The 24060-nt window shown below is 42.8% G+C and overlaps 1 protein-coding gene across 1 annotated transcript in view; it reads left to right on the forward strand.

The window, feature by feature from the left end:
• LOC122798758 (mediator of RNA polymerase II transcription subunit 23-like) overlaps window positions 1-24060 on the forward strand; it is a 363374-nt gene that overhangs the window by 217593 nt on the left and 121721 nt on the right. Inside the window, exon 3 of the mRNA XM_044067899.1 lies at window positions 12753-12840. Coding sequence (XP_043923834.1) covers window positions 12753-12840 — 88 coding nt within the window. The remainder of the gene's footprint in view (window positions 1-12752; window positions 12841-24060) is intronic.

Consider the following 24060-nt stretch of genomic DNA (forward strand, 5'->3'; position numbering starts at 1 on the left):
GTCCCTAGAGCATGTAGCTCGGAGGGATTGGGATTTCTTTAGGTGTAGCATGTCCAGCAGCTCTGGGTTTGACATAGCTTTGTATGTTAGGCAGAGATCATGTTAGGCAGAGATCACCTTGGAGGAGGCGATATGCTATGGAGTAAAGCTGGAGTTTTTAGGGCCTTAAACTGCTAGTTCCATATGTTAAAGTATCAGCAGCATATTATTGGATTGCTTAAACAGAAAATTATGTTGATTCCTGACTGTGCTGAAAATAAGGATTTACAGGATTTAATGCATTCTGCTGAACAAGTTGGAAAACATACTCTGCAATGTGGTTTTGATTCACTAGAGACATCTTGCAGGACTGCTGTCACTGGGCCTGTACTTAGAAGGCATGCTTGGCTTAAGGAGGAATCTTTGCCAGATCATGTTAAAGATAAATTGCTGGATGCTCCTTTAAACCAAGACCACCTGTTTGGCAACAAAGCAGAAAAAGTACTTAAAAAGATGGAGGAAAAAGCTAAATCTGTTTTCTGCAAGTACAGCCTCCAAGATTTAGTAGGCATTGGCCCTCTAAGAATTGGTCCTTTCCTGCTCTTCCAGGCCTTCTCAGTCCAAACCCAGAACCAGCAGAACACCCAGGCTTCAGTCCCAAGGTACGCACAGGACTCAGCAGTGGGGGGCTCCCTATTCCAAAGCAGGGAGTAGTAAGACTCCCCCCTATGATAAACTGTCTCAATGACTTAACTTTAAAACTTCTAAGCCCTTCTCAACTGACTGCTCCTTTAGGGGGAAAGATTGCTCTGCATGCAAAAAACTGGGAACTCATTACCCAGGACAAGTGGGTTTTAAATATAGTTTCCCAAGGATACAGATTCCACTTCCACACTTCACCAACCCCAAACGGTTGGCCAGATCTACCCCCAAATCAATGGGCAGAGGCTCAAAAGCAAGTTCTCTCGCTAAGTATAAGGGTTATTCAAACTGTCCCAGAAGTGGAAAGGGGACAAGATTTCTACTCGAGACTTTTCCTGGTTCCCAGAAAAGACAACTCCTGGCGTTCTATCCTGGATCTCACTATCCTAAACACTTTTTTGGTGATCCCAAAATTCAAGATGCTAACTCTTCACCAGTTGCTTCCTATGCTAGGCAAGGATGCCCGGTTGGCAACACTGGATTTAAAGGAAGCCAACCTGCATATCCCAATCAGGGAATCTTGCAGATGATACCTATGCTTCAAAGCAGGTTACATACACTATCAGTTCTCTGCACTGCCCTTTGGCTTATCTACTGCACCCAGGGTATTCACAAAGTGCCTAGCTCCAGTCATTGCATTTTGCAGGCAAATAAATATTCAAATATACCCATACCTGGACGATTGTCTAATTCAGGCAGAAAGCCAGGACATACTTTTGAATCATCTGGCGTTTGTACAAAAGGTGCTAACTTCTCTGGGGTACACCATAAACAAAAATAAGTCACATCTTGTACCCTGCCAACAAATTGTATTCCTGGGAGCAAGCTTGAACACAACTTTCCAGATGGCTTTCCTCACGTCAGAGAAACAAGTTCATTTGACAGCTTACTTCAAACTAATGGCCACAAAGACCCTGCTATCTGCAAGACAAATACTGCAAGCCTTGGGGTTCATGGCCTCCTGCATTCTCCTAATTCCATATGTAAGACTGCATATGAGGAAACTACAATGGTATCTAAAAAGCCTATGGTGTCAGCATTCTCAGGATCTAGAAGCTATGATTCCTATCATACCTTGCCTATAGTTAGAGTTCCTTTGGTGGGCAGAGGCCTGCCACCAATACAAGGGACTGCCATTCACTCTACCCCCTGCCGGCCAAACCCTAACAACACTTGCATCAGACTATGCATGGGGGGGCTCACTTGGCAGGGAAGTGCATTCAGGGCAAATGGAACCCAAGTCAAATGCACCTGCATATCAATCAAAAAGAAATGTTAGCTGTACAGAATGCTCTGACATCCTTCAAGGGCCACATTCTTCCAGGCGAGTTAATGGTAAAGACAGACAACACCACTGTTATGTGGTCCATAAACAAGCAGGGGGAACCCACTCATACCCTGTCTGCACACTAGCCATGGCTCTGTGGAACACAGCCTTGAGCTACCAAGTACACCTACAGGCTCAATTGCTGCCAGGAAAGCTAAATACACTGGCAGACAAACTAAGCAGAAATCTCATGGATCCACATGAGTGGAAACTGGAACCAAAGACATTCAACATGTTGATAAACAAATGGGGGAGCCCAGAGATAGACCTGTTTGCCTCCCCCCAGAACGACCAATTGGACAAATTCTGCACAAGGACTCCCCACAAACAAGCTTGGAAAGTGGATGCCCTTCCTTCACCTGGAAAAATCTATCAGTTTATGCCTTTCCTCCTCTGCCTCTCCTCTCCAAGGTACTACTAAAGATCAAACAGGACAAACCAAGGACGGTACTGTTTGCACCAGACTGGCCACACCAACACTGGTACCACCTCTTGCGCAATGTGTCACTGCTGACACCATGGCACCTACCTCAGACCCCCTACTGTGCTATCCCAGCAAGAGGGCCAGATTCTGCACCCTCAGCTTCAAACTCTGAACCTGTCAGCCTGGCTAATTACCTGATCTCTCTGTTACCATCCTTCAGTAAACAAGTGTTGGATGTCATTCTGGTGGCAAGAAGGCCTAGTACTAGAAAATTTTATACTGAAAAATGGAAAAGATTCTGTTCCTGGAACCAAACTCAGGAGATGGGCACAGCAGCGCCCAGTTTACCTCAGATTCTTCAATACTTAACTGAGATGCTTCACGAGGGCCTTTCCTTTTCCTCCATCAAAATTCATGCCCCAGCCATTTCAGCTCATTAGAACACAGAACCACCCCTGTTCTCTCATCCACTGCTCAAGCAGTTCCTCAGAGGGGCCAAGAACTTAAGGCCACCCAGGAGAGCCCCAACTCCAGCCTGGGACCTTAACTTTGTATTGGAAAAACTCACTCTACCTCCTTTTGAGCCAGCTGCAAGTGCAGAGTTGAAATTCCTTTCTTGGAAAACAGCCTTCCTTTTAGCCATCACTTCAGCAAGAATGGTGTCTGAATTACAGGCCCTTATGGCAATGGAGCCTTTCATAATCTTTCATGCAGACAGGGTGTCTCTCCGGACCAATCCCTCCGTCATGTCCAAGGTAGTATCCAGTGTGGCTCTTAATCAGTCCATTCATTTGCCAACCTTCTTTTCTAATCCACAGAACAAAGGGGAATGTATACTGCACTCCTTAGATGTGCACAGACAACTTAGATTTTACTGGGACAGGACTAAACCTCTCAGGAAATCTGAACAGCTGCTGGTGGCATTTGCTGCAGGGACAGAGGAGAAGGCCATTTCAAAGCAGACCATTTCTAAATGGATAGGCCATTGCATTCATTTCTGCTATAAGCACCATGGAAAACCTGTCCCACAAGGGATCAGACCCCATTCAACCAGGGCTGCATCTACCTCTGCAGCCATTTTCAGAGGTGTCCCTACCAGGGACATCCTAGAAGCTGCTACCTGGAGTTCTGTACATACCTTCACCAAGCATTACCATTTGCCAGTTGTCTCTAAATCCAGAGGTGGTTTTGCCACTGCAGTCTTGCAGGGCCTTATAGCTGGTCCTAATGCTATCTAATTTCCTCCTCCCATTCTTAGCTTTGGGAATCAACCCAAATGTGATGACTGCAACAGTGAAACACGAAGAACATAGTACAGTTGTGTACACTTACCATAAATGTAGATGTTCGAGTGTATTCACTGTTGCAGTCCTGGTTACCCTCCCTCCAGTCCCCTGACTTCGTTTGGCTATACCTCTACTCTCCTTTACTATGCTCAAAAGCTTTTTGGTGTATTTGCTTTTTTGTTGGAGGTGTAACCTTGTATAAATATTTAATTGCTTCCCATTAGGGGGGCACCTGATATCTGGGGCAAGAAAAACTGATGTAATGGCTTCGACTTCATGCTTTATACCCCTTGACTACCTGACGTCATGGAAGATGAGACAGCAACTGACGCATGACCCAAGACTTTGATAATCAGGCCAACTGAGGGCTACTGCAAGCAGATAACCCAAATGTGATGACTGCAATGGTGAATACACTCGAATATCTACATTTATGGTAAGTGTACACAACTGTACTTTTCATGGTATTTATTTTTATTTTCACCATAACAAGCCAATTCTAGGAAAGGTTGGGTCCCACTCTACCATGGCTTTAGCTTCTTCAGTGACTTTCTATAAAGATCAGGCTCTAGAATTGTCCTTGAGGCAGCAACTTGGTTCCTTCTTATTTTATTCTGATACTGGTGTATCCTTTGCTGAAGTGTCCCTCTGTTTTACCCACGTAAAACGCATTGGAAGAGAGGCAGCTTGCTATGTAAACCATTGCTTTACTGTTACAGTTACATGCTTTATTGCTGGATGTAGTCTGTGGGTGGTTGACTGCAATTACATATGGTCTTCACGAATAAATTTGTAATATGCCCATACACCACACTTTAACAATTTTTCCCCCCTGGGCACCATTAAAGTCTGTTTGCTTTTTTCAAAGATCCTTTTCAGATTCATGCCTCTTTTATAGACAAATCTTGGACTTGTTCCTAAAAGCTTAATGTTGGCATCTCTCATCACTGCATTCTTCCAACTTTTTTTCGAATAATTTCCGTTACGGTAAAATTAACCCACTATGCATACTTGGAACAACCATCGTGTGAGAAAGTTTTGTATTTTTTTTATTTACTGTCCTTGGAATAACTTCACTGTTACTTAATAAACAGCGAAAGTCTTTATTCCTACGTTACACTGTTTCCATAGATACCTGTTCTATGATTTTGTGTAGATAATCCTTTGTGATAAACATTTGTTTTATTTTAGCAAGCTCTTCCAAGAACACTTGGTCTTCGGTCACTAGCCTTGATGACCTAATTATTTTTCCTTTTATTAGGTTATTTTTCTGCCATGTAGGGCATTGGAAAAAATTACGAAGGTGCTGGAATAAGTTGGTTTTCTGTGTATTGAATAACAGAGTATCCTGTTTTCTATGTCCTTGTACACTATTACATCCAAATAATTAATTTTAGTCTTGGATGTATATATATATAAATCTTAAATTTAATTTAATGTGGTGTTTGCAAGGTGACTGAAATACAAAGTCCTTTCCCGTCACAGTAGTACTACACTGGCATATACTGGGGCTGATGTAGCCCCCATAGACTCGCCTTGTATGTGATGACAGAACTCCCCCTCAAAATACAACCAGCTGTAATCCAGGACACACTGTATAAATTGTTCAACAAGTCTAATGTCAGTGTTTAAGTTCTTGTCACTGTTAATAGCTTCAGAAAATAATTCCATACCGATGTCTTTTGTTATCACTCTGAATAGACTTTATATATCTCCTGTCAATCACAAAATATGACTGTCATATTCTACTTCCTTAATATGTTGTAGAAAATGCCAGTAGTCCATTAGTACGTATTCATTATGACTGAAAAATTATATTAATGTATTGTCTATAAGCTTGGCACAATTCAATTTTTGATCCTGAGGCAGACACAGGGGGGTCTTAATGGGCTGGGGCTTATCTGCACTCTTATGCATCTTTGGTATCCCAAAGATGGCTGGAATTATTGGTGATTTTATTTTTATCAACTGTTTTGTAAGATCAAATTATCTTACATTCTGTAAATAGTTTTGTAAGATATGTATCTGTTAATTTTATTTCTGGGTGATTTTTGATAAAAAAAAAAATGGTATCTGCCAACGGACAGTCCATACAGTTCTGTTGATATAATCAATGTGATCCATTAGGACCCACCCCTAGCCCCACCACCTGTCTGGCGTCATGATTCTTACTGGTTTGTATTCATTTGTAGCTTGATTGTCTTTTGTCAAGTTATGGAATCTCATTTTTGACAATTTTGTGGATATCTTGTGTCTGCTTCACTGTTCTTCTCAAAAGTGCTAATATAGAATGTAAAGGTAGAGTGATTGTACTCTTCCTTGTTAGTCCTGTATTATGAGGTGTGGCATATCAACCAAGTGAGGCAAAACATACAATTTTAAGTTCCAGAAGCCAAGTCAACAATATTAAATCTGGGGTGGGAGCAAAAGTAAAGCTTTTTTAAATAGATTAAATGCAGTGGAGTTATAGTTAGTGTACTGTAATTAAAGATGTAGAAGTATCTGTAATGAAGAATAGATACCAAGTCATTCTTTTTCTAAAATTCCTATTTCCTGGTCCCTCTTCTTCAAACCAACAGCACTGCTAGATAGGGGCCAAGGGTACTAGCTGCTAGTACAAGGGTCTAGGGAACTACTAAAGGGGCGGTGAATACTGCACAACGTGGCTGGGCTAATATATGCCTTTGGGCAGATAGCTCAGTACCAACCTATGACCTCTCCCCTATGTGTTGGTTCTCTGACCATGATATTTTATGGTAGATGGTGGTTCATATATATCTTATTCCCCTCTTGATATTGTTTTTCTACTATTATTTCTGAATGTCTTTAATGGGGGGGACTCTAAAAAAAAATTATTCAGATTATTTACCCCTCCACCTTGACCATTATTCACTTTGAGCTTTCCACACACCTATTTATAACAGGAGAAACTGTATATGCAGTGCTCTTGTCATGGTCCTTCTTTTCCTTTTCAAATTTTTCATTTTTTGTTGTTGAATAACATTTGTTTATATTAATATTTTTACAAAAAGTGGCATTTATCTTTCATGGGTCATTGGTAATAGAGTTGTTGAGGCAATGTATTTCTTTTTCTAAAATTTCCATTTTTTTCATTGTTTTCTGTAGCCATAATGGTTAATGCTTCCAAACAGGTTCTGTCATACAGTTCTGTAATTTCTTTGTAGTATAGTGAGGACCTGACATACCAAATGGTACACTTTTTGTATACAAAGTCCAGTTGGTGCTCTTTTTACCTTTGTACTTTCCCTTAAGTAATGATAGTCTGTTTGTAGGGACTGGTACATAAACAACATTTTCTCTAATTAAATTTATAGTGTCCTGCGTAACTGCTGCAGTATCCTTAAAATGGGATGATTTTTCAACCAGGAGTCCAAAGGTTCAACACAGTCATTCATGATGTTAACATTACTGTTTTCGTGGTTGGAGATGAAAGCGCTTGATTTTTTTGGATTCCTTTATTTATTTATTTATTTGGTTAATAAAGTTCTTTTTTAAGCACTAATAAGTTGCTTGTTTTAAATTTTCATTTAAACTTCATCTGTTTACAACCGAGGCCTTTTTTTGGATTACTGTTTTCATATTTTACCTCACTGGTAAAAGGTGAAATTGTTGTAGGTGATTTGGGTTCCAAGTTAGGAATGTTTAAATCCCTATTTTCAGTTCTGGCCTCCACAGTCATTTGTTCTTTAATTGCACTAAAATGCTTCTGAAACTGGTAAATATTGTGTGTCATCTGTTGAATACGTAGCGTTAAATCTATCTGGATGCAGGAATGCATCACATTGAATTTTTTTTTCTTTTCTTCTGGCTTTTCAGCTCTTCCATTCATGTTTGTTTGTGTCTTTCGGCTTTTCCCGGTTAGGGGTCGCCACAGCAGAACTCCGGTCTGCTAATGATTGGCAGTTGATTTTTACGTACTGGCTTGCCAGGCCTGACGCACAACCTTCAACGAAGGTACGCCCATTCACGCATGTCTCCACGCAGAAGATGCTCTAGCTGAGAATCGAACCGGACAGCGTCTTACTGTGAGGCGACAACGCTACCGCAGCACCACCATCAGCTCTTCCATTCATATTTTTGGGAAATTTCCTTGTGGTGAAATTTCTGCTGTTTTTTTAGAGCAGTTTCTAGTTTGAATTATTTTTGTACTTCATAATGCATAAACTTCCGAAAGCATATATTTTGTCAGTAATTCAGATTATGTTGCTTCAGTTGTGACACCATGTGACATGTGACTTTTGTCAAAATTATTAGTAAACAGACACATTTGAATGTGACTACCCTTCTTGATGTGTTTTTTTTCTGTGATTTGTCATTGTAGAAGAATAGATAGTCTACTACAAGGTGCATCAGACAATCAAAAAAGAGATGCACATAACAGATGTACTTAGAACAGTTTTGAGATGATCTATGAAAGTTGCTTTGCAATTGCTCATGGTTTTATTATTTGCAATATATTTGCAATGTCTGTAAATAATTATAAACATGTTAAATGCATCAGTGGCAACATGTTGGAGACATGAGCTCTCAAAAGCACTAAGTAAACACATTTGTATATTTGTTGTGCTCTTGGCATATACAAAAATAAAACTGCATGCTGAGTTGCCTTAGTTCTCTGATTTGAGCCATTCTATCAAATTGATACTAAAGGCATATACGTACATGTGATCCTTGAAAGCAAGATTGTAGTACATACACACACACACACACACACACACACACACACACACACACACACACACACACATATATATGCTGTTAACATATGCAGTTCCTGGAATAGTTGCTGTACTATTTCTGTTCTCCTATTGTGCACTGCTGCTGAAATGTTAGTGTTAATATGACCCCCCCCCCAAAAAAAGAATAAATTGTTGAACTGCTTTCCTCTTAAAGAACTGTTCAAAGCTCAAGCAAAAAGCAACATAAACGTGCAAAAACCTGTATAAACTAAAATGCCATATATAAAAGCAAATACTCCTTTCCACTAAAACAAATACCATTTTCTTTGTGCAGTAATACCCTCCAGGATGGGTGTTATGGGAGGTAATAGATCTTCCTTAAGGAATGAGGAGATTTTTTTGCCCTGCAACTTTATGCCTTGCAGCATCCTTGGAATCTTTCTTATCTAATTGATGCTCACCATGTCAGGGATTATTGTTTACTTATAGGTTCATAGGTGTGTACTAGGCTAACGACCCTGGAGCCTATATAAGCCTACCCCAAGAAGATTCCCTGGCATCATGCCGCCCAAAGTTAGTTCCCAGTGCCCCTGTCAAGCAAGGCCACTGAAGTGATCCCCGGGGTGAACTTCCTATTGCCCATCCACTCGTCATGATTTCTCTCAAAGAGGACCAGTGAAGTGCTCTGCTTGACGTGAATGGGAAGTTTGTTCCAGAGTATGGGAAGTCCCTGGGTTAGGAACTTGTCCCTCCAGCATGTTCTGTTTATTGTGGGCTGGAAGCCACTTCATTGGCAGTTTGATCACTTACAGGCCACTACATATTTGCATATTAGTAGTAGCTACTAAGAGAGTTGCTCTTTTTCTTAAGGTGTACCTGTGGCCATGTATGTATGGCTCCAATATTGAAGATTATTGTTGGGTCTCCCATCATAGCCAAGTTTCTGTGTATCTGAGGCATAGATATCAAGAAATTCACCTGGAGAACAGACGAGAGAGAAGCTTGAGAGGTGAAGCACAAATATGTAGAGCTTCCACACATGCAGTGACCAGAAGTGAAGTGCCTTATTACACTCCTGTCTGCCACTGTTTTTTGTGTAAAGTGTGTAACCAGTTTTAAAAATGTTTTATTTTCTTGTTCGCTGTTCTGTGGTGGCTAACATTGGCCTCTGTTATGCTGTAGTGAGAGATTACATCAGCAAGATGCTTAAAGTCCTCTTTTTCCCAACTTCTGAAAGTAAATGTGGTGCTCCATATACTGTATACATTTTGAAGAGTTTGTGTAAGTATTCATTAATATTTAGAACAGTTCAAGACACAAGTATGTATATTTTTTGTAAGAGTTTTGGAAGCACTGTTTCCTATGACTCCTGTAAACATGGGAAGAATCTTCTTTCTGAGGTGGTGAATGCAAGCTTCTTAAAGGACTACTGTTGGCAGAAACTTTAAAATTGAAGATTATATTTTCTGCAGCTCTGATGTCCCATTGTCTGTTATGTTCTAGAACGGATTCCCCATCCACATAAAACAAACTGTCCATGTCCATATTCAAGGGCAACTTGGATCTGTGGATGAGAAACAAAAGATGTACCCTAGGACTTTCCCCTGTGCTATTAATGGACAGAGGCAGCTCCTAAATGCTTTATCCCATGCATGGCTCCCCTCAATTTATCTATGATGTGATTCCAGTTATTTTCAGTAGGTGTAATATAGAATTGTCAATAGTGGGATGAGTATTGCCAGTCTGTAACCAAATGGGATAGGTCAATTTGGGCATTAAAAGAGAAATTGACTAGACTTAAAATGGCTTGCAAGAGCAGCTAGCCAAGTGTTTAACTATGAACCTATCACTTTTCAGTAGGTCACAGTATAATTTTTTATGGGTCTTTTTCTTTCTGTCATCAACCCCTGATCTCTCTCAGCTCCATTCCATTAACTGATGGACCTTTCTGTTCCTTCATCTCTTGACTGTTTGTTCATTGGTCAACATGAGAACCATGTGATGATGAGGCCCTCATTATGAAAGGTTTATGGGTTTTGCTGTCTAACCTCCCTGTGGCTTGACATGCATGCTGCCTATGCTGGACCAGCAGGACTGCTTCAGTGGTGCTTGCTAAGACACACACACACACACACACACACACACACACACACACACACACACACACACACACACACTCTCACTCACACACACACACACACACACACACACACACACACACACACACACACACACACACACACACACACACACTTTGCTCAGGTGCTGTGTGCTTATTGATGGAGTACAGTTTTTATCCTTTATGATGACTGCCTTTGCATTCATTCTTCTGTAAATGTGGTAGACAGAGCTGTCTGACTTCTCTCAATATAAGTTAGCTGACAGTGGTGGCTGTCTGCTCCATATACCAGGTTGTCTGCGTGCTAGTCTGGGCTTTTATCCCTCTGCACCGTGAAACAGACTCTGTAAGATATCGTCATTTGTTCTACCCCAAAATTGCCTATTGCCTAGTGGAGACAACCATATTAATATGATTGTACTTTTCAACCAAGGGCGGCTGCAGTGATGCAGAGGTTAGCGTTGCCCTCTCACAGCAACAGGTTCTCCAGTTTGATCCTCGGCTGGGGTACCTTCTGTGTGGAGTCTGCATGTCCTTCCTGTGGTCGCGTGGGTTTCCTCCAGTTACTCCGGTTTCCTCCCACATCCTAAAGACATGCTGCAGGTGGATTGGACACTCTAAATTGGCCCTAGGCGTAAGTGCGTGCCTTCTGTGGAAGGTTGGGCGCCGGGCTGGCAACTCGACACCGTAAAAACGCCATTGCCAATCATGAGCGGACAGGTGATCTGCTGTGGCGACCCCTAACCGGGGAAAATGCTGAAAGAAGAAGCACTTTTCAACCAAGGCTGCATGATATCATAGTATAATATGATTTTGTCTTGCCTTACTCTTCAATCTTCTATCTCCGCCACTTAAAATTCAGTATCTGAATTAGTGCTTTCTTCAAGCAAATCTGAAAATGATAGCTCACTTTTTTGAAAGACCTTGTCTTCTTTTGTTAATTGCAGACTCCTAAACAGAGTTCTGTGGACCTTCTTTGGTCATATTACTTGATTTTTTTGAACGTTCTAAATGTGCTGGTCACTGTCACAGCCATACATGTCAGCTTACCTGTTGTTCTTTTCTTGTATTGCTATTTGATAGTAAGAAATGAGATCTAGATGCAGTGGGCCTGCTAATGTGCAAGACCCAGCAATGAATATAAAAGTAATGCAGAAGTTTATATAAAGCGGGTAGAGACTACATGTTCCAGTAACGACAAGAACTAGAGGGAGATGCCATGTTATCTTTGTGCCTCATTTAACATGTTACCTCAGAGGAAATTAATAATAGTATTTTATGGTTAGAACATATTTCCATGGTGCTGTCTTTGAAATGTGTGTCTTTATTTCATGTATGTTCTGTTATACAATTGTCATCAATCCAACATTAAATTGCTCAGTTCCTGTCTTCCCTTAAAAATTACACCTTCTCCAAGGCATTATTCTGCATGTATTGCTTCCACAATTTCCATTTTTTCTATAGAATTGCTCCTACCCTTTTCTAAATATCCCACTTCCAGTTTGTTTTATTTCTGTTAGAGTATTCACTGCTTCAAATAAAGATGTTTTATTAGAGTTTGATTTCCATTTTCTAGTAATTGCTGTTTTGGCAACCATGAAAACTAAACTTACAAGGCCTTATTATGTCTAGGCAGTTTAGATCTGTATCTCTGCTAAAAAAAAAAAAAAAAAAAAAAAAAAAAATTCCTTTCCTTAGTTACTCCCATCCTCTCACCCAGTATTTGTGCCAGAGTACTCTGTATGGAATTTTTAGTCTACCAACTCATTACACTACACTCCCAAAACATATGTTCCCAGTTACCTCTTTCTTCCTCATCACACCTCCAACGTTTGTATATTGTCCAATTCTTAAGAGCTAAAGACACTGTATGTTTAGCTTATGGAAGTTTAACTTAAATATTCATAACCACAGAGTGTTACTGTGCTTTTGTGTTAGAAAAAATGTACACCATTAAAAAAATGCTGCACTGAGTTTTAGCTATTTGGGGTAGAGTTGTAGCTGTTTGTAAGGCAAATCTAGACGAAGTACTGATGTTTTAGTAGGTGAATTACAACTTTCACTGTATTTGTTCACACTGGGAGCTAGCAGTCTCTTGAAAACATGTTTCTTCAAACTTACTTTGTGACAGTGGCAAATTATAACCACACCTTTTGCTGGCTATTTTTCATGTAAGTAGGAAAGTAATGGTGTATATTTTCTTTTTGTGTAACAGCATGTTCATGGACACTCCGGAAGATGAACGAACAAAGCTGCTCACTTGTCTTGGAGCATTCAGACAGTACTGGTCTACCCTTCCTCAGGTGAGAATTTCTGGAGTAGTGATTACTATTTGTTTTACTGTTTCTATCATTCATAGCATAAGTTGATATTCAGCAGATAAGTAAACGAGGCAGCACTGAAACTTAAAAAAATAGAATTTGCACAATTATTTCATAATTCAAAGAAACGTCATTGTCATTTAGGACCACACAAGAGCAGCCTAAATGAAATTATAAATGTTGGCTCAGAAGAGAAATGCAATGTAAATAACATCGATACAGCAGTATCACAGAATAATGTAAGAAAAGAAAATAACACTTATGACACGCAAGAGGTCGTTCACATTACGTAAAGACACTCAGTACCCATTATCCGATGATAAATAATAAATAAATACCCCCCCACCAAACCCCTTTACTGTTAAGATAGAGAATAAATAGAGACTAGTGAATAGCAGCTGTTTAGTTACCGTATTGCACTTGTTAACCTTAGACGTGACTCAGTATAGCCATCATATTGCATAATAGTAATACTGGTGGTAATTGCTCAGAGCAGCAGGATTAAATAAAAAAAAGGCTTCAGTGTATCAGGTGTTATGTTTGGTGTCCAAGTTAATAAGTCTCACAGCTGTAGAATACAAACTGTCCCTGAATCTGGTAGTCCTACAGTGGAAGCTGTGATACCTCTTTCCAGGTGAAAGTTGTGAGAACCACTTCTGGGCTGGATGGGTTGAATCAGCTAGTATTTTGTATGTTCTCTTTCTTGCTCTTGTAGAGAAAAGCTCCTGAAGAGAAGGGGGGCTTGTGCCCAACATTTTCTCTGCCACCCTCACTACCCTCTGTAATTTCTTCTTCTCATCAACTGTGCAGTTGCTGAGCCATGCTATGAAGTTGCTGGAGAGGATGTTGTCAATAGCTCCCCTGTAAAAAGTGGGAGTCTGGCCTTTTTGAGCTTTCTCAGGAGGTGAAGCCTTTGTTGAGCCTTCTTGACTATATGGTTGGTATTAACAATCTAGGAGAGGTCATCTGAGATATGAAGGCCCAGGAACTTGGCTGTTTTGACTTTCTCTACTACCTCCCCTTTGATAGTTAGTGGTTGGTGAACTGTTGCCTTTCTCCTGAAGTCCATAATCATTTCTTTGGTCTTATTAACATTCAAGTCCAGATTGTTCCTGTCACACCAGGCAGTCAGTGTTCATCTCATCCTTGTAGGTATATTAATCCCTACCACTAATGTGACCCACAACTCTGGTATCATCAGTAAATTTTATAATATGGTTTGAGAAGATGGTGAAGAGCAAGGGGCTGAACACACAATCTTGGGGAACACAAGGACTGTGTGTTGAGAGGTGTTGTTTCCAGCGCATGTCCATTGAGGTCTACCAGTCAGAAAGTCAAGAGTGCAGTTTTTTAGGTGCTTGTTTATCCCGAGTTTCACAAACTTGTCCACCAGTTGCATCAGTACCACAGTGTTGAACGCAGACCTGAAGTCTATGCACAGCAACCTTAAAGGCTGTGTTCCTCCCTTCTTGGTGTTCAAGTACAAGGTGTAGTGCAACTGATATCACATCCGCAGTCAATCTGTTTGCCTGGTATGCAAACTGGAGCAGATCGAAGGACTTGGGCAGACCCGCAGATAGATGTTTCTTCATGATCTTCTCAAAGCACTTCATGATGTTTGAGGTTAAGGCAGGTAGGATTGGGTTTGCTCGGAAGTGGGACAGTACTTGTTTCCTTGAAATGCGAGGGAACTTTCTCCATAGCAAGGGATTAGTTGAAGATGTCTGTCAGTACCAGACATAAGTGACCAACATACCCCTGCAACACCTTGCCAGGTATGTTATCTGGTCCAGCAGGCTTCCTAGGATTCGTCTTCTTAAGCTGAAGTCTCACCTCCTTATAGTTCAAGGTGAGCACTATCTCCTCTTTGCCAGTCTTTGTTTTACAAGGTACGCTGGTGTTCGCCTCATATCTGCCAATGTAGGAGTTCAGTTCATTTAGGAATTCCAAGCTGTCATCACATTGAGGTGTTTTGGTCTTATAGTCTGTGAGCTGCTGTATTCCCTGTCACAGGGTTCTCGTGTCCCTCATGTCTTGAAAGCAGATCTGAATTTTCCCCCCATACTCCCTCTTTGATTCCCTTTTTCAGATATGGCCTGGCTGCCTTTAACCTTTGTTTGTCATTTTCCTCGAAGGCTGTGTTTCTTTTCTTCAGTAGCTCGTTGATGTCCTTGGTGAGCCAGGGCTTCTGGTTAGCTCTTATAGTAATGGCTTTTGAGGTGGTTACATCCGCCACACATTTATTTATGTAGGCAAGAACTGAGTCTATGTCTAACTGGAGGTTATGCATAGGCGCTTCTTTGAAGACCTCCCAGCAGGTGGTATTGAAACAGTGGAGTTTATTTTGAGCTTCAGTGGTGTTACCATTGGGGGAAACGTGGACTGCTGTGACATATACCCCATTGATTTCCCGTGGTACATAGAAGGGTTTACATTTTAGTGTCAATATTTCCACATCTTTGGAGCAGTATGATTGAACCAGCTTACAGTCTTTGCACCATCTGTTATTAACGTAGATGCATACAGCACCACCTTTAGCTTTACCACTCTGTGCTTTACATCTATCTGCTCTAAAGAGAGTTAGACCATCTAGGTTCACAGCATTGTCACTAAGTTTTAGAGAAAATGAACAAACAAGTGTCATAATGTATAGATGATTACTGTAACTCAACAGTATTCGGTCAAGCTGAATCATTTAGCAAACTAATGTATTTAAAGTAGAAAAAATTACTACAAGCACTCCCTCCATTTGTAAGGTGATAATTCTAAGACCTTTAAATGTTACATTACGTGGTTGCCACTATTCTATTGTGACAAGAGTTTCACTGTTTTTTTAAAGGAAATTTCGTACTCATTGTTTTCAGTTATTTATCCAGTTAATTAATTTTTCAGTTGCTCAATTTATATTTTCATTTTTTTTAAGTATTTTGTTGTAATCAGGATAATGCATTCTCTCAGCTATTTTGCACACATTCCACACATTTGAAACAGAGCAGAAGTTTAAGCATAACGTGCACTCATGGAGCATTATTTTACAGATTATGCTGATTTTAGTGTTTATTTCTTTGGACAACAGTGTTTCAAATTACATTCTCCATTCTGTATTTCTTTCATTTTTGAAACCATGTTAACAGCTGTTTCATTAAGGGAAAGCACCGGAAGATACTAGAATAGCAGATCTGAAGTAGGCAGACTTCATTTGTCTGCAACCTGTGGGTATTGGATCCATTTCAAAAGCTTAGGCTCCTAGCTCCTCCCTCTACCCATAACCCCTTGCCAAGCCCTGACTGACCTCAGATTTTCCTTGAGCTCCTAGTGCAGATAAGTTTTCTGACAGGAAAATTTTGAAAAACTTTAACTTTTTAGTTAGAAGTGTTTGTGTTAGGCTTTCCTCTCTCTATCTTTTAAATTTTGTTTGTGTGTGTGTGTGTGTGTTTTAGGCCTGTTAGGGCTTAACATGTCTGAAGCCCATAAGGCAGTATTCTAGTGTGGCCATAAGCTGTCCCCAGCGGATGGCCACACTTTGCAAGAATGCTTGGGGTTGAACACCTGTCATCTGGTTGTACCATTTGTGCAGGGTTCAACCCCGAGCTGAGGGGAGCGGAGTGAAGCTGGTTCTGGCGGGACTTCTCCCTCCAGATACCGCCTTCTACACAGCAAACAGTTGCTGTGGGCTCTCCTCCACCGGCTGGGACTCAACCTCCCTCTAAGATGCCGGAGGAGAGAGAGTCTTCTAGGGAGAGACCTCTGCTCCTCCATCCAGTGGCCTCCTGTGCCTTCTTCCCTCACTCCTCGCTCGGCTCCTCCCCCCGGTTCTCTCCTGGGCCCGAGGAGGAGGAGGCTAGCCCTTCAGCGAGGTCCCCAAGGCAGCTCTCTAGATCTGGCCTCGACTAGATCGACCTTCTCCATGAGTGAAGCAGACATGGACCGGATGATGAGGAAATTCATCCAGGCCCAAATGCAAGCCTTTGGCTCCTTCTCCGACCCACACCATGGGTTCGGAGCTGTCGGCGCCGGGCAGAGTTGGATCCGGGCGCACCTCGGATCCGTCCCATCCCTTGAGTGACTCGGATCGGATCCGTCGGCTCGATCGATCCGTCCGGATCCGAGTGGGGTCGGCTCTCGGGTTTAGAGAAGCTGGCTCCCCGGGCCTCGGCGTAGTGGAAAGGGCACTGTTGAGGACTCGACCCCCGGTCCCTTGCAGTTGGGCCAGGCTCCCACCAGCCGGTCCCAGGGACAGCCCGCCTCGATGTCCCAAGTAGTTCCCTTGGAACATCCAGCTGCGGAAGAGTACTCCTCGGACAGCCCCAAGAAGTAGCTTTCGGGCGTAAGTGCAAGGAGGCACATGGACTCCCGAGTCCATTACGAAGACACAGGCTTGGATGAAGGGGAAGGCTCCCCAAGGTCACCCCCTGAAGACGTCTCATTTGGAGACATTATGGAAATGTTGAGGATCGGGGGTGGTCTGCCCCCAAGGCCTCCTCAGACGAGTCTGTGTTCTTGGAGGCATTCGAGGCGGGCCCATCTACCTCTTGGGTGTCCCCTCCTGCCGATCCTCTGGTGGACCTTATATCCATCAGAGCGTGGAAGGATCCGGACACCGTTGAGCCTGTACATCCTTTCCTCCGCACTCACTGGAGCAAAGGCCCCCCAGTAGATGCCATGATGATGGCTGCAGCCACTAAGAGGGAATTGGCCCAGGAGAGTCCCTCTATGCATCCTCCGGGCAAGGAGTCCGATGGATCGCATTGGGAAGCGAGTTTTCAGTTCAGCAACCTTCTCTTTGAGAGCTGAACTACATGGCACACGTCATCAGGATGCAGCGGGATTTGATTAAAGAATACGCTGCATCTCCCCAGAGTCCATGTCGGTTGAGGACAAGCAGGTATACTCCACGAATGGCCACTCTTAGAGCAGTTTCTAACAGAGCCAGCAGAGCAGGCCTAGTCATGAGGCGGCAGGCCTGGCTCCGCCACTGTGATTAGAGCCCTTCAAGGCGACTTTGATGGTTCTGCCTTGTTTGGCAAAACTGTTAAACATTAGTCGCTGTCTGCCGGAGTCTGCTTCTCAGCTCCCCAGAGGTCCTTCTTGAAGAACCAAAAGGGACAGAAGAAGATGTGGTTCTGGAAGTCGCAGCAGTCCCAACCTGCTCCGGATAACCAGTCCTCCCGTGGCAGAGGAGGACAGGGAGGTCGCCGTCCTAGAGGCAGGGGGGCTCCTAGAAACTTTGGGTCCAGAGAACCTTTCTCTGATAGACCCACGCAGCAGCCCTGAAGGGTTGCCCGGCTGTCCGTCTCTGGAGGCAGTCGGGTTTCGAGGCACCTAACTTCTTGGGAGTCCATCACAACAGACCTGATATCCAGAGGTTATACAATTCCCTGTACAAAGTTCCCAGATCTCGCAGCCTCCCAGATGTTCCACCCGAAGGGGAGGCAGCAATATCGAAATCGGACAGCTGCTAGAAAAAGATCAAACCGGGTCAGGGTTTTACTCCAGGTTCTTTTAGTGCCAAAGAAAGCGGGGACTTAAGACCGATCTTAGATCTTTCCCTGCTGAACCTGTCAGTAACCAAGTAAAAGTTCCGGATGGTCACCCTTCAATCTATACTCCTCTTGAGGCGACTGGATGTGCTCCATCGACCTCACATGGACAGGCGGTCCAGGAGGTTTCTTCGCTTCGGCTGGGAGCCAGTCATTATCAGTTCAGGGTCCTTCCCTTTGGTCTCACCTCAGCCCCCAGGGTGTTCACCAAGGTTCTAGCTGTTGTAGCGGCCCACCTGAGGCTCCAGGGATTACAGGTCTTTCCACGACTGGCTCCTGACGGCATCATCAAGGCATCTTCTGTGCTCAGCCAGGGACTACTTCCTTCATAGCCCCAAGGCTGGGCATCACTGTCAACTGGGAGAAATCTTTACTGCACCCCACACAAGTTATAGATTTCATAGGAGGAAGACTAAACACCAGGTCAATGCGAGCCTTCCTCACCCCAGACAGAATTTCCAACCTGAAGTGTCATGTGATCCTGCAACCATTTCGGTCCTGAGGGCCCTAGGTTCGATGGCGGCAGCTATCCCGCTTATTCATGATGCGGGTTCTTCAATGGACCCTTCAAGTTCAGTGGTCCCTCTGTTCCTCTCTCAACACTCCGATAGCGGTCAGCAAAGCATGCAAGGATTCCCTTCTTTGGTGGCTTCTCCGGAGCCTCTAACAGGGAGACCTTTAGCATTTCCCGAGCCACAGTGACCACGGACGCTTCTTGCCTCGGGTGGGGACTGCGGGGAAGATTGTCCAAGGCACGTGGAACTCCACAGAGACTTCTGCATATAAATGTCCTGGAAATGAGGGCGGTGCTCCTAGCGTTGCAAGCACTTCACCACGTTCTTCCTTCAGGGACTATTGCGATTCAGACAGACAACATGTCGGTAGTCTGGTACATCAACAAACAGGGAGGAACCAGGTCCTATCCCTTTGTCGAGAGGCCATGAGAGTCTGGGAATGGGCAATTTCCACCAAACGCTTTAAAATCCAACATCCTTGCGGACAAACTCAGTCGCACCATTCTTTCCGTGGTCTCTCAATCCTCAGGTAGTGAAGAAGATTTTTGCCGTTGGGGGCAACCCTGTTGCGATCTTTTTGCCTCTCACGAGAGATGCGCTGGTGCATGCTTGGCCTCGGTCTCCTTTATGCCTACCCTCCACTACCTCTAATGCAGAGGCTTCTGCAGAAAGCCAACAGTTTGGGGAGCAGAATGATTCTCATTGCCCGTTCTGGCCTCGTCAACCCTGGTTCCCCTTTGTATGGTCTCACAAAGTGAATCCACCCTGGATTCTGGATCCGATTCGGATCTCATCTCCCATCCTCTGGGAATTTCGGTCCCCAATCACGCACCCTGAAATTGACAGCTTGGCTGCTCCAGTTCCATCCTTGATTAGGACTCGGTATCTCGTCACGGTCAAGGCCATCCTAGTGGCAGCTCATAAACCTTCCACTAGGCAGGTTTATCGGAGTAAATGGAAGAGATTCTCTATTTGGGCGGTCCAGAAAAGTTTGGATCCTTTTCAGCACCTATGTCGGCAGTGCTGGATTTTTTAACAGACCTCTTTCATCAAGGGGCAAGTTCTTCCACGATTAAAGTACAATTGGCAGCCATCTCTCATTATCACATTGGTCATGAGACAGCTCCCCTCATGACGGCGAAATTGTGCAAAACCTTTCTTAAAGGGATTTTTTTGTTGAGGCCTCCAGTCAAAGAGATTGTACCACCTTGGGACCTATCTTTAGTTCTGCAAGCCCTTACTGCTCCTCCCTTCGAGCCTGCAGCATCTACATACCTGAAGTACCTTTCCTGGAAGACTGCCTTCTTAGTAGCTATCACTTCAGCCAGAAGAGTGTCTGAACTTCAGGCTCTATGCGTCAAGCCGCCTTACCTTTCCTTCTTTCCAGATAGGGTGTGCCTCAGGACCAATCCATCTTTTCTTCCAAAGGTCTCTTCAGAATCTAATATCAACCAATCAATCAACTTACCTGTGTTTTTCCCAAGTACTCAAACAAAGGAGAATACAAACTGCATTCCTTGGATGTTCATAGACAATTACGATTTTATATTCACAGAACAGCTGGTCACAGGCAATCAGATCAGCTGTTCGTCTCCTTTGCTAAATTTGCTTTGGGTAAAGCAGTTTCTAAAGTCACACTATCGAGGTGGATTGCTAATTGTATTCTGCAGGCTTATGACACTTCAGGTAGACCTGCTCCTCAGAGAGTTACGGCTCATTCTACTAGGGCAGTCTCCACGTCAGCCGCCTTTAAGTCCCGTGTGTCATTGGATGATATCTGCGGCAGCCACTTGGGCCTCACCTCATACCTTTATTTCTCATTATAAGGTGGATGTTGTTTCCAGAGGAAGAGCATCCTTTGGCTCAGCGAAACATCCTTCCATGACGGCCGCCCAAGATTCAGGTAGCTGGGGACTCTGTCCCACAGGTTGCAGACAAATGAAGTCTGCCTACTTCCAGATTTAAGTTATGTACTCACCATAACATTCCATCTGAGTAGGTGACTTCATTCCATCCCCTGACCTTTATACAGCGAGTATTTTTTGCTTTGTTCAGGTACTGTAGTCAGTATTATATAGGCAAACTCAATCTGAGGTCAGTCAGGGCTTGGCAAGGGGTTATGGGTAGAGGGAGGAGCTAGGAGCTCGGAGCCTAAGCTTTTGAAATGCGGATCCGATACCCACAGGTTGCATCCAAATGAAGTCACCTACTCAGATGGAACGTTATGGTGAGTACATAACTTCTAATTTCGGTACTATGTCTTAACTACACTAATTAAATACTGTTCAAGTTCACAGTCTGTTTTTGTACTGAGAACATTTATAGCCTGATTCCAAGTGGAGGGTGTCTACTTGAAAGAAGTACTCTGCTAGTTACCTAAATGGATTACCAGCTTGTGAGACAGAAATTCTCTCAAGCCATCCAAACCCGAGTATCAGGTCCCTGCAGCGTGATCTCCTGAGTAGACAAGAAATGTCACTATATAGCACACCCAAAAGGAAACCATTTTAAAGTGGAAAAAAATCTACAGATATGTTAGACAAGCAGTATTATAGATGAAAAAAAATATTGTGTTGCCGCTGGGTAAATTTATGGAGAACACAATGCTGCAGCATATGACACCATCACCGAGGATGAAATAAGAGGAGCAAGCAGAGAAATACACGGTAAGAAAATGGTGTAAGACCGTTTGAGAGGAAGCTGTCAGAATAGTGATGGCAGTCTCTTTCTGATGACCCCATGTTTACATTGATAAGAAAAGGATGTTGCTGGAAAAAATGGTGTAAAGGGATATTAAGCATATGGGGATACAGCAACATAGAGCAGGCAGCTATAGTACATAAGAGGAATGGGAGGGAAAAACAAGGAAGGAAGGCATACAAAAGATGAATGCTGGTGGGAAGTAGGCAGGAGAACAAACCAGGGTAGCTAGCATATCATCAGTATGCTAGAGATGTTGCATTCTGCCTCACAAATAGTTAAGCATGCTATTAAATATGGGCATGTGCTCCTGCTCTGTCATCTGTAGGCATGCTTGACTAAGGCTCAGGCCCCTACCTAAACATATTAAGGCACAATAATCGAATGCCTGCCTAGATAGACAATCTTCTATTTGAGACTTCTTCAACTGAAGTTGTCAAGAAGATGGAATACAGAGATAAAAGCCCAGCAAGGTTTAATGCAACTTTTTTTTTCTTTTTCCAGTACCTGTTGATGAGTTGTATTTCGAGGACAGAAATTGCCATTCAAAGCCATTTACTTTTTTTCAAAAAGCAGACTAAAATGATCAGCAACAACAACAAAAATCAGGTACAGGTTAGTTCAAGAAGAAATAGCAGGGGAACTGTGACTAAGCAGGCTGGAACAGACCAGCCCTGACTATCCTCATCTTACTTTCCTTCTGCTTCCCCACCCAGGATTTCTTATTGCTCCCACAAAACAACTGGCAAACTTTCTGTTTGCCTCCCATTGTGGGACGCCATCATTTCAGACTTGTGGACTTTGAATATCATAATACAGGGTTAGTTGTTTCAGTGGAATTCCGTTGCATCTCTCTTTGGTATTCTTCAGATTCCAAAAGACCAAGAATTTCTGATTACATCCTTTTGTTTTATTTTCTGTCAGGAGTCCTAGAAGTAGTGTCTTCACAGCACTGGAGAAAAGGGTTTTATTCAAGACTTTTTGTAGCTTCCAGGAAAAAAGCATATTGAAGGCCTGTTTTAGGTCTCCAGACTTAACACATTTCTGAAGGTTTCTCTATTTTACAGGATCATTAGAGCTGCAAGGTAACTGAGTATTGTGACCACTTACTTCTTGCACCTCACGTTTCCCATTTTTAGACTGTAGCTTTTCCGTCAAGGAGGGCTAGGCCAGCAACGCTTGGGGTGAATTTGTGAATACGCATCCAACCCTCCAAGTCCTGTTTGACTATAGATAATGTGTCACACTGCTTAATTTGCATGAGGAGTCTATTCTGAAGATGGGGGAGTAGGTGAGTAATGAACCTTTCTGTCCACTGTGTTTTATTTATCTGCTGATTAAAAGGTCCCTGGTTCTGATATTTGTTAAACTGTTTGATTTTTGTGATGCACAAGATCTGTGGACACTGGATCTCTAATGGCATCGAAGACCAGGCGTAGGTCTTCCCCCTTGTAAATCTATAAAATACTGAGTAAAGGGACAGTGATTCCAGTCTTCTCATGTAGCTTAGGATTTTTAAATCCAGAGATCTTTATTAGTTGGAAATCTTCTAGTTTTTTAATGGTTTGATATGTTTAGTGAGGTATATCCCAAAAGTGACATTGTATTCAGTAATTGGCCTTATCAGTACTGAATGTAAAGGGGACAGTGATCTTTTTAGATGTTTTTTTTCTTATCACGCAATATTCATAACAAAAGGGATATCCTGCCAAGGATAGACTTACATCCGGCCAACATACCAAAGCCTTGGGCCCTTCCTAGCACCATTCAGAAGCATGTCCTACATCTGAATCATAAGGTACATAAGTGACATATGAGGGCCAAATCCTCAGAACTTCTTTGCCACCAGTCCAAACACTGTTTCTAAATTTAGTCTATAAGTTGTTGTTCTCGTTGCCTCTGTTATTGATTTTAGGGCAGATAAGTTCACAATTGGGGCCTCTTCCTTGTTTTCTGTTTGCTTGGTTATTTGTTTTTTACGTCTCATCTGGAACAGGGAAGGTTGAGTGTGGGAGGCAGATTCCCCTACAAAGACAGACTCAAAAAATACCTTTTCTGCATAGGTGCAGGCCACGATCACACACAGTGTGCTATTTGCCTGACCTTTATATCCAAGACCCTGAATAACAGACTGTCTGTGTCTGTATATCTGAAAAAACAGTCTCTGAAGTTGTTAGTTCAAGAAGTTATGGTATGTTCATCATGCTGATCACTGATGCAGTGGCCTCATCTGTATGTGTTTATGTCCTGCAAAGGATATAAACAGCGGCCAGCTTCCAAAGTTTCAGGGCACCTTCCATGCGCCCAAACTGTCCAGCTCAAGCTGAGGTCACTAAAAAAAGTTTAGGCACAAAGCCCTCCAGAGCTTTACTGTTGCCAAAGAGTATCCTTCTTTGAGGCTTTTGAGGATTAACAGCCAGCTTGTGCTTTCCTTTCCTGAGCAGTTA

The sequence above is a fragment of the Protopterus annectens genome, chromosome 1.part0 (genome assembly GCF_019279795.1).
Source record: "Protopterus annectens isolate FY-2018-M chromosome 1.part0, PAN1.0, whole genome shotgun sequence".
Taxonomy (NCBI): domain Eukaryota; kingdom Metazoa; phylum Chordata; order Ceratodontiformes; family Protopteridae; genus Protopterus; species Protopterus annectens.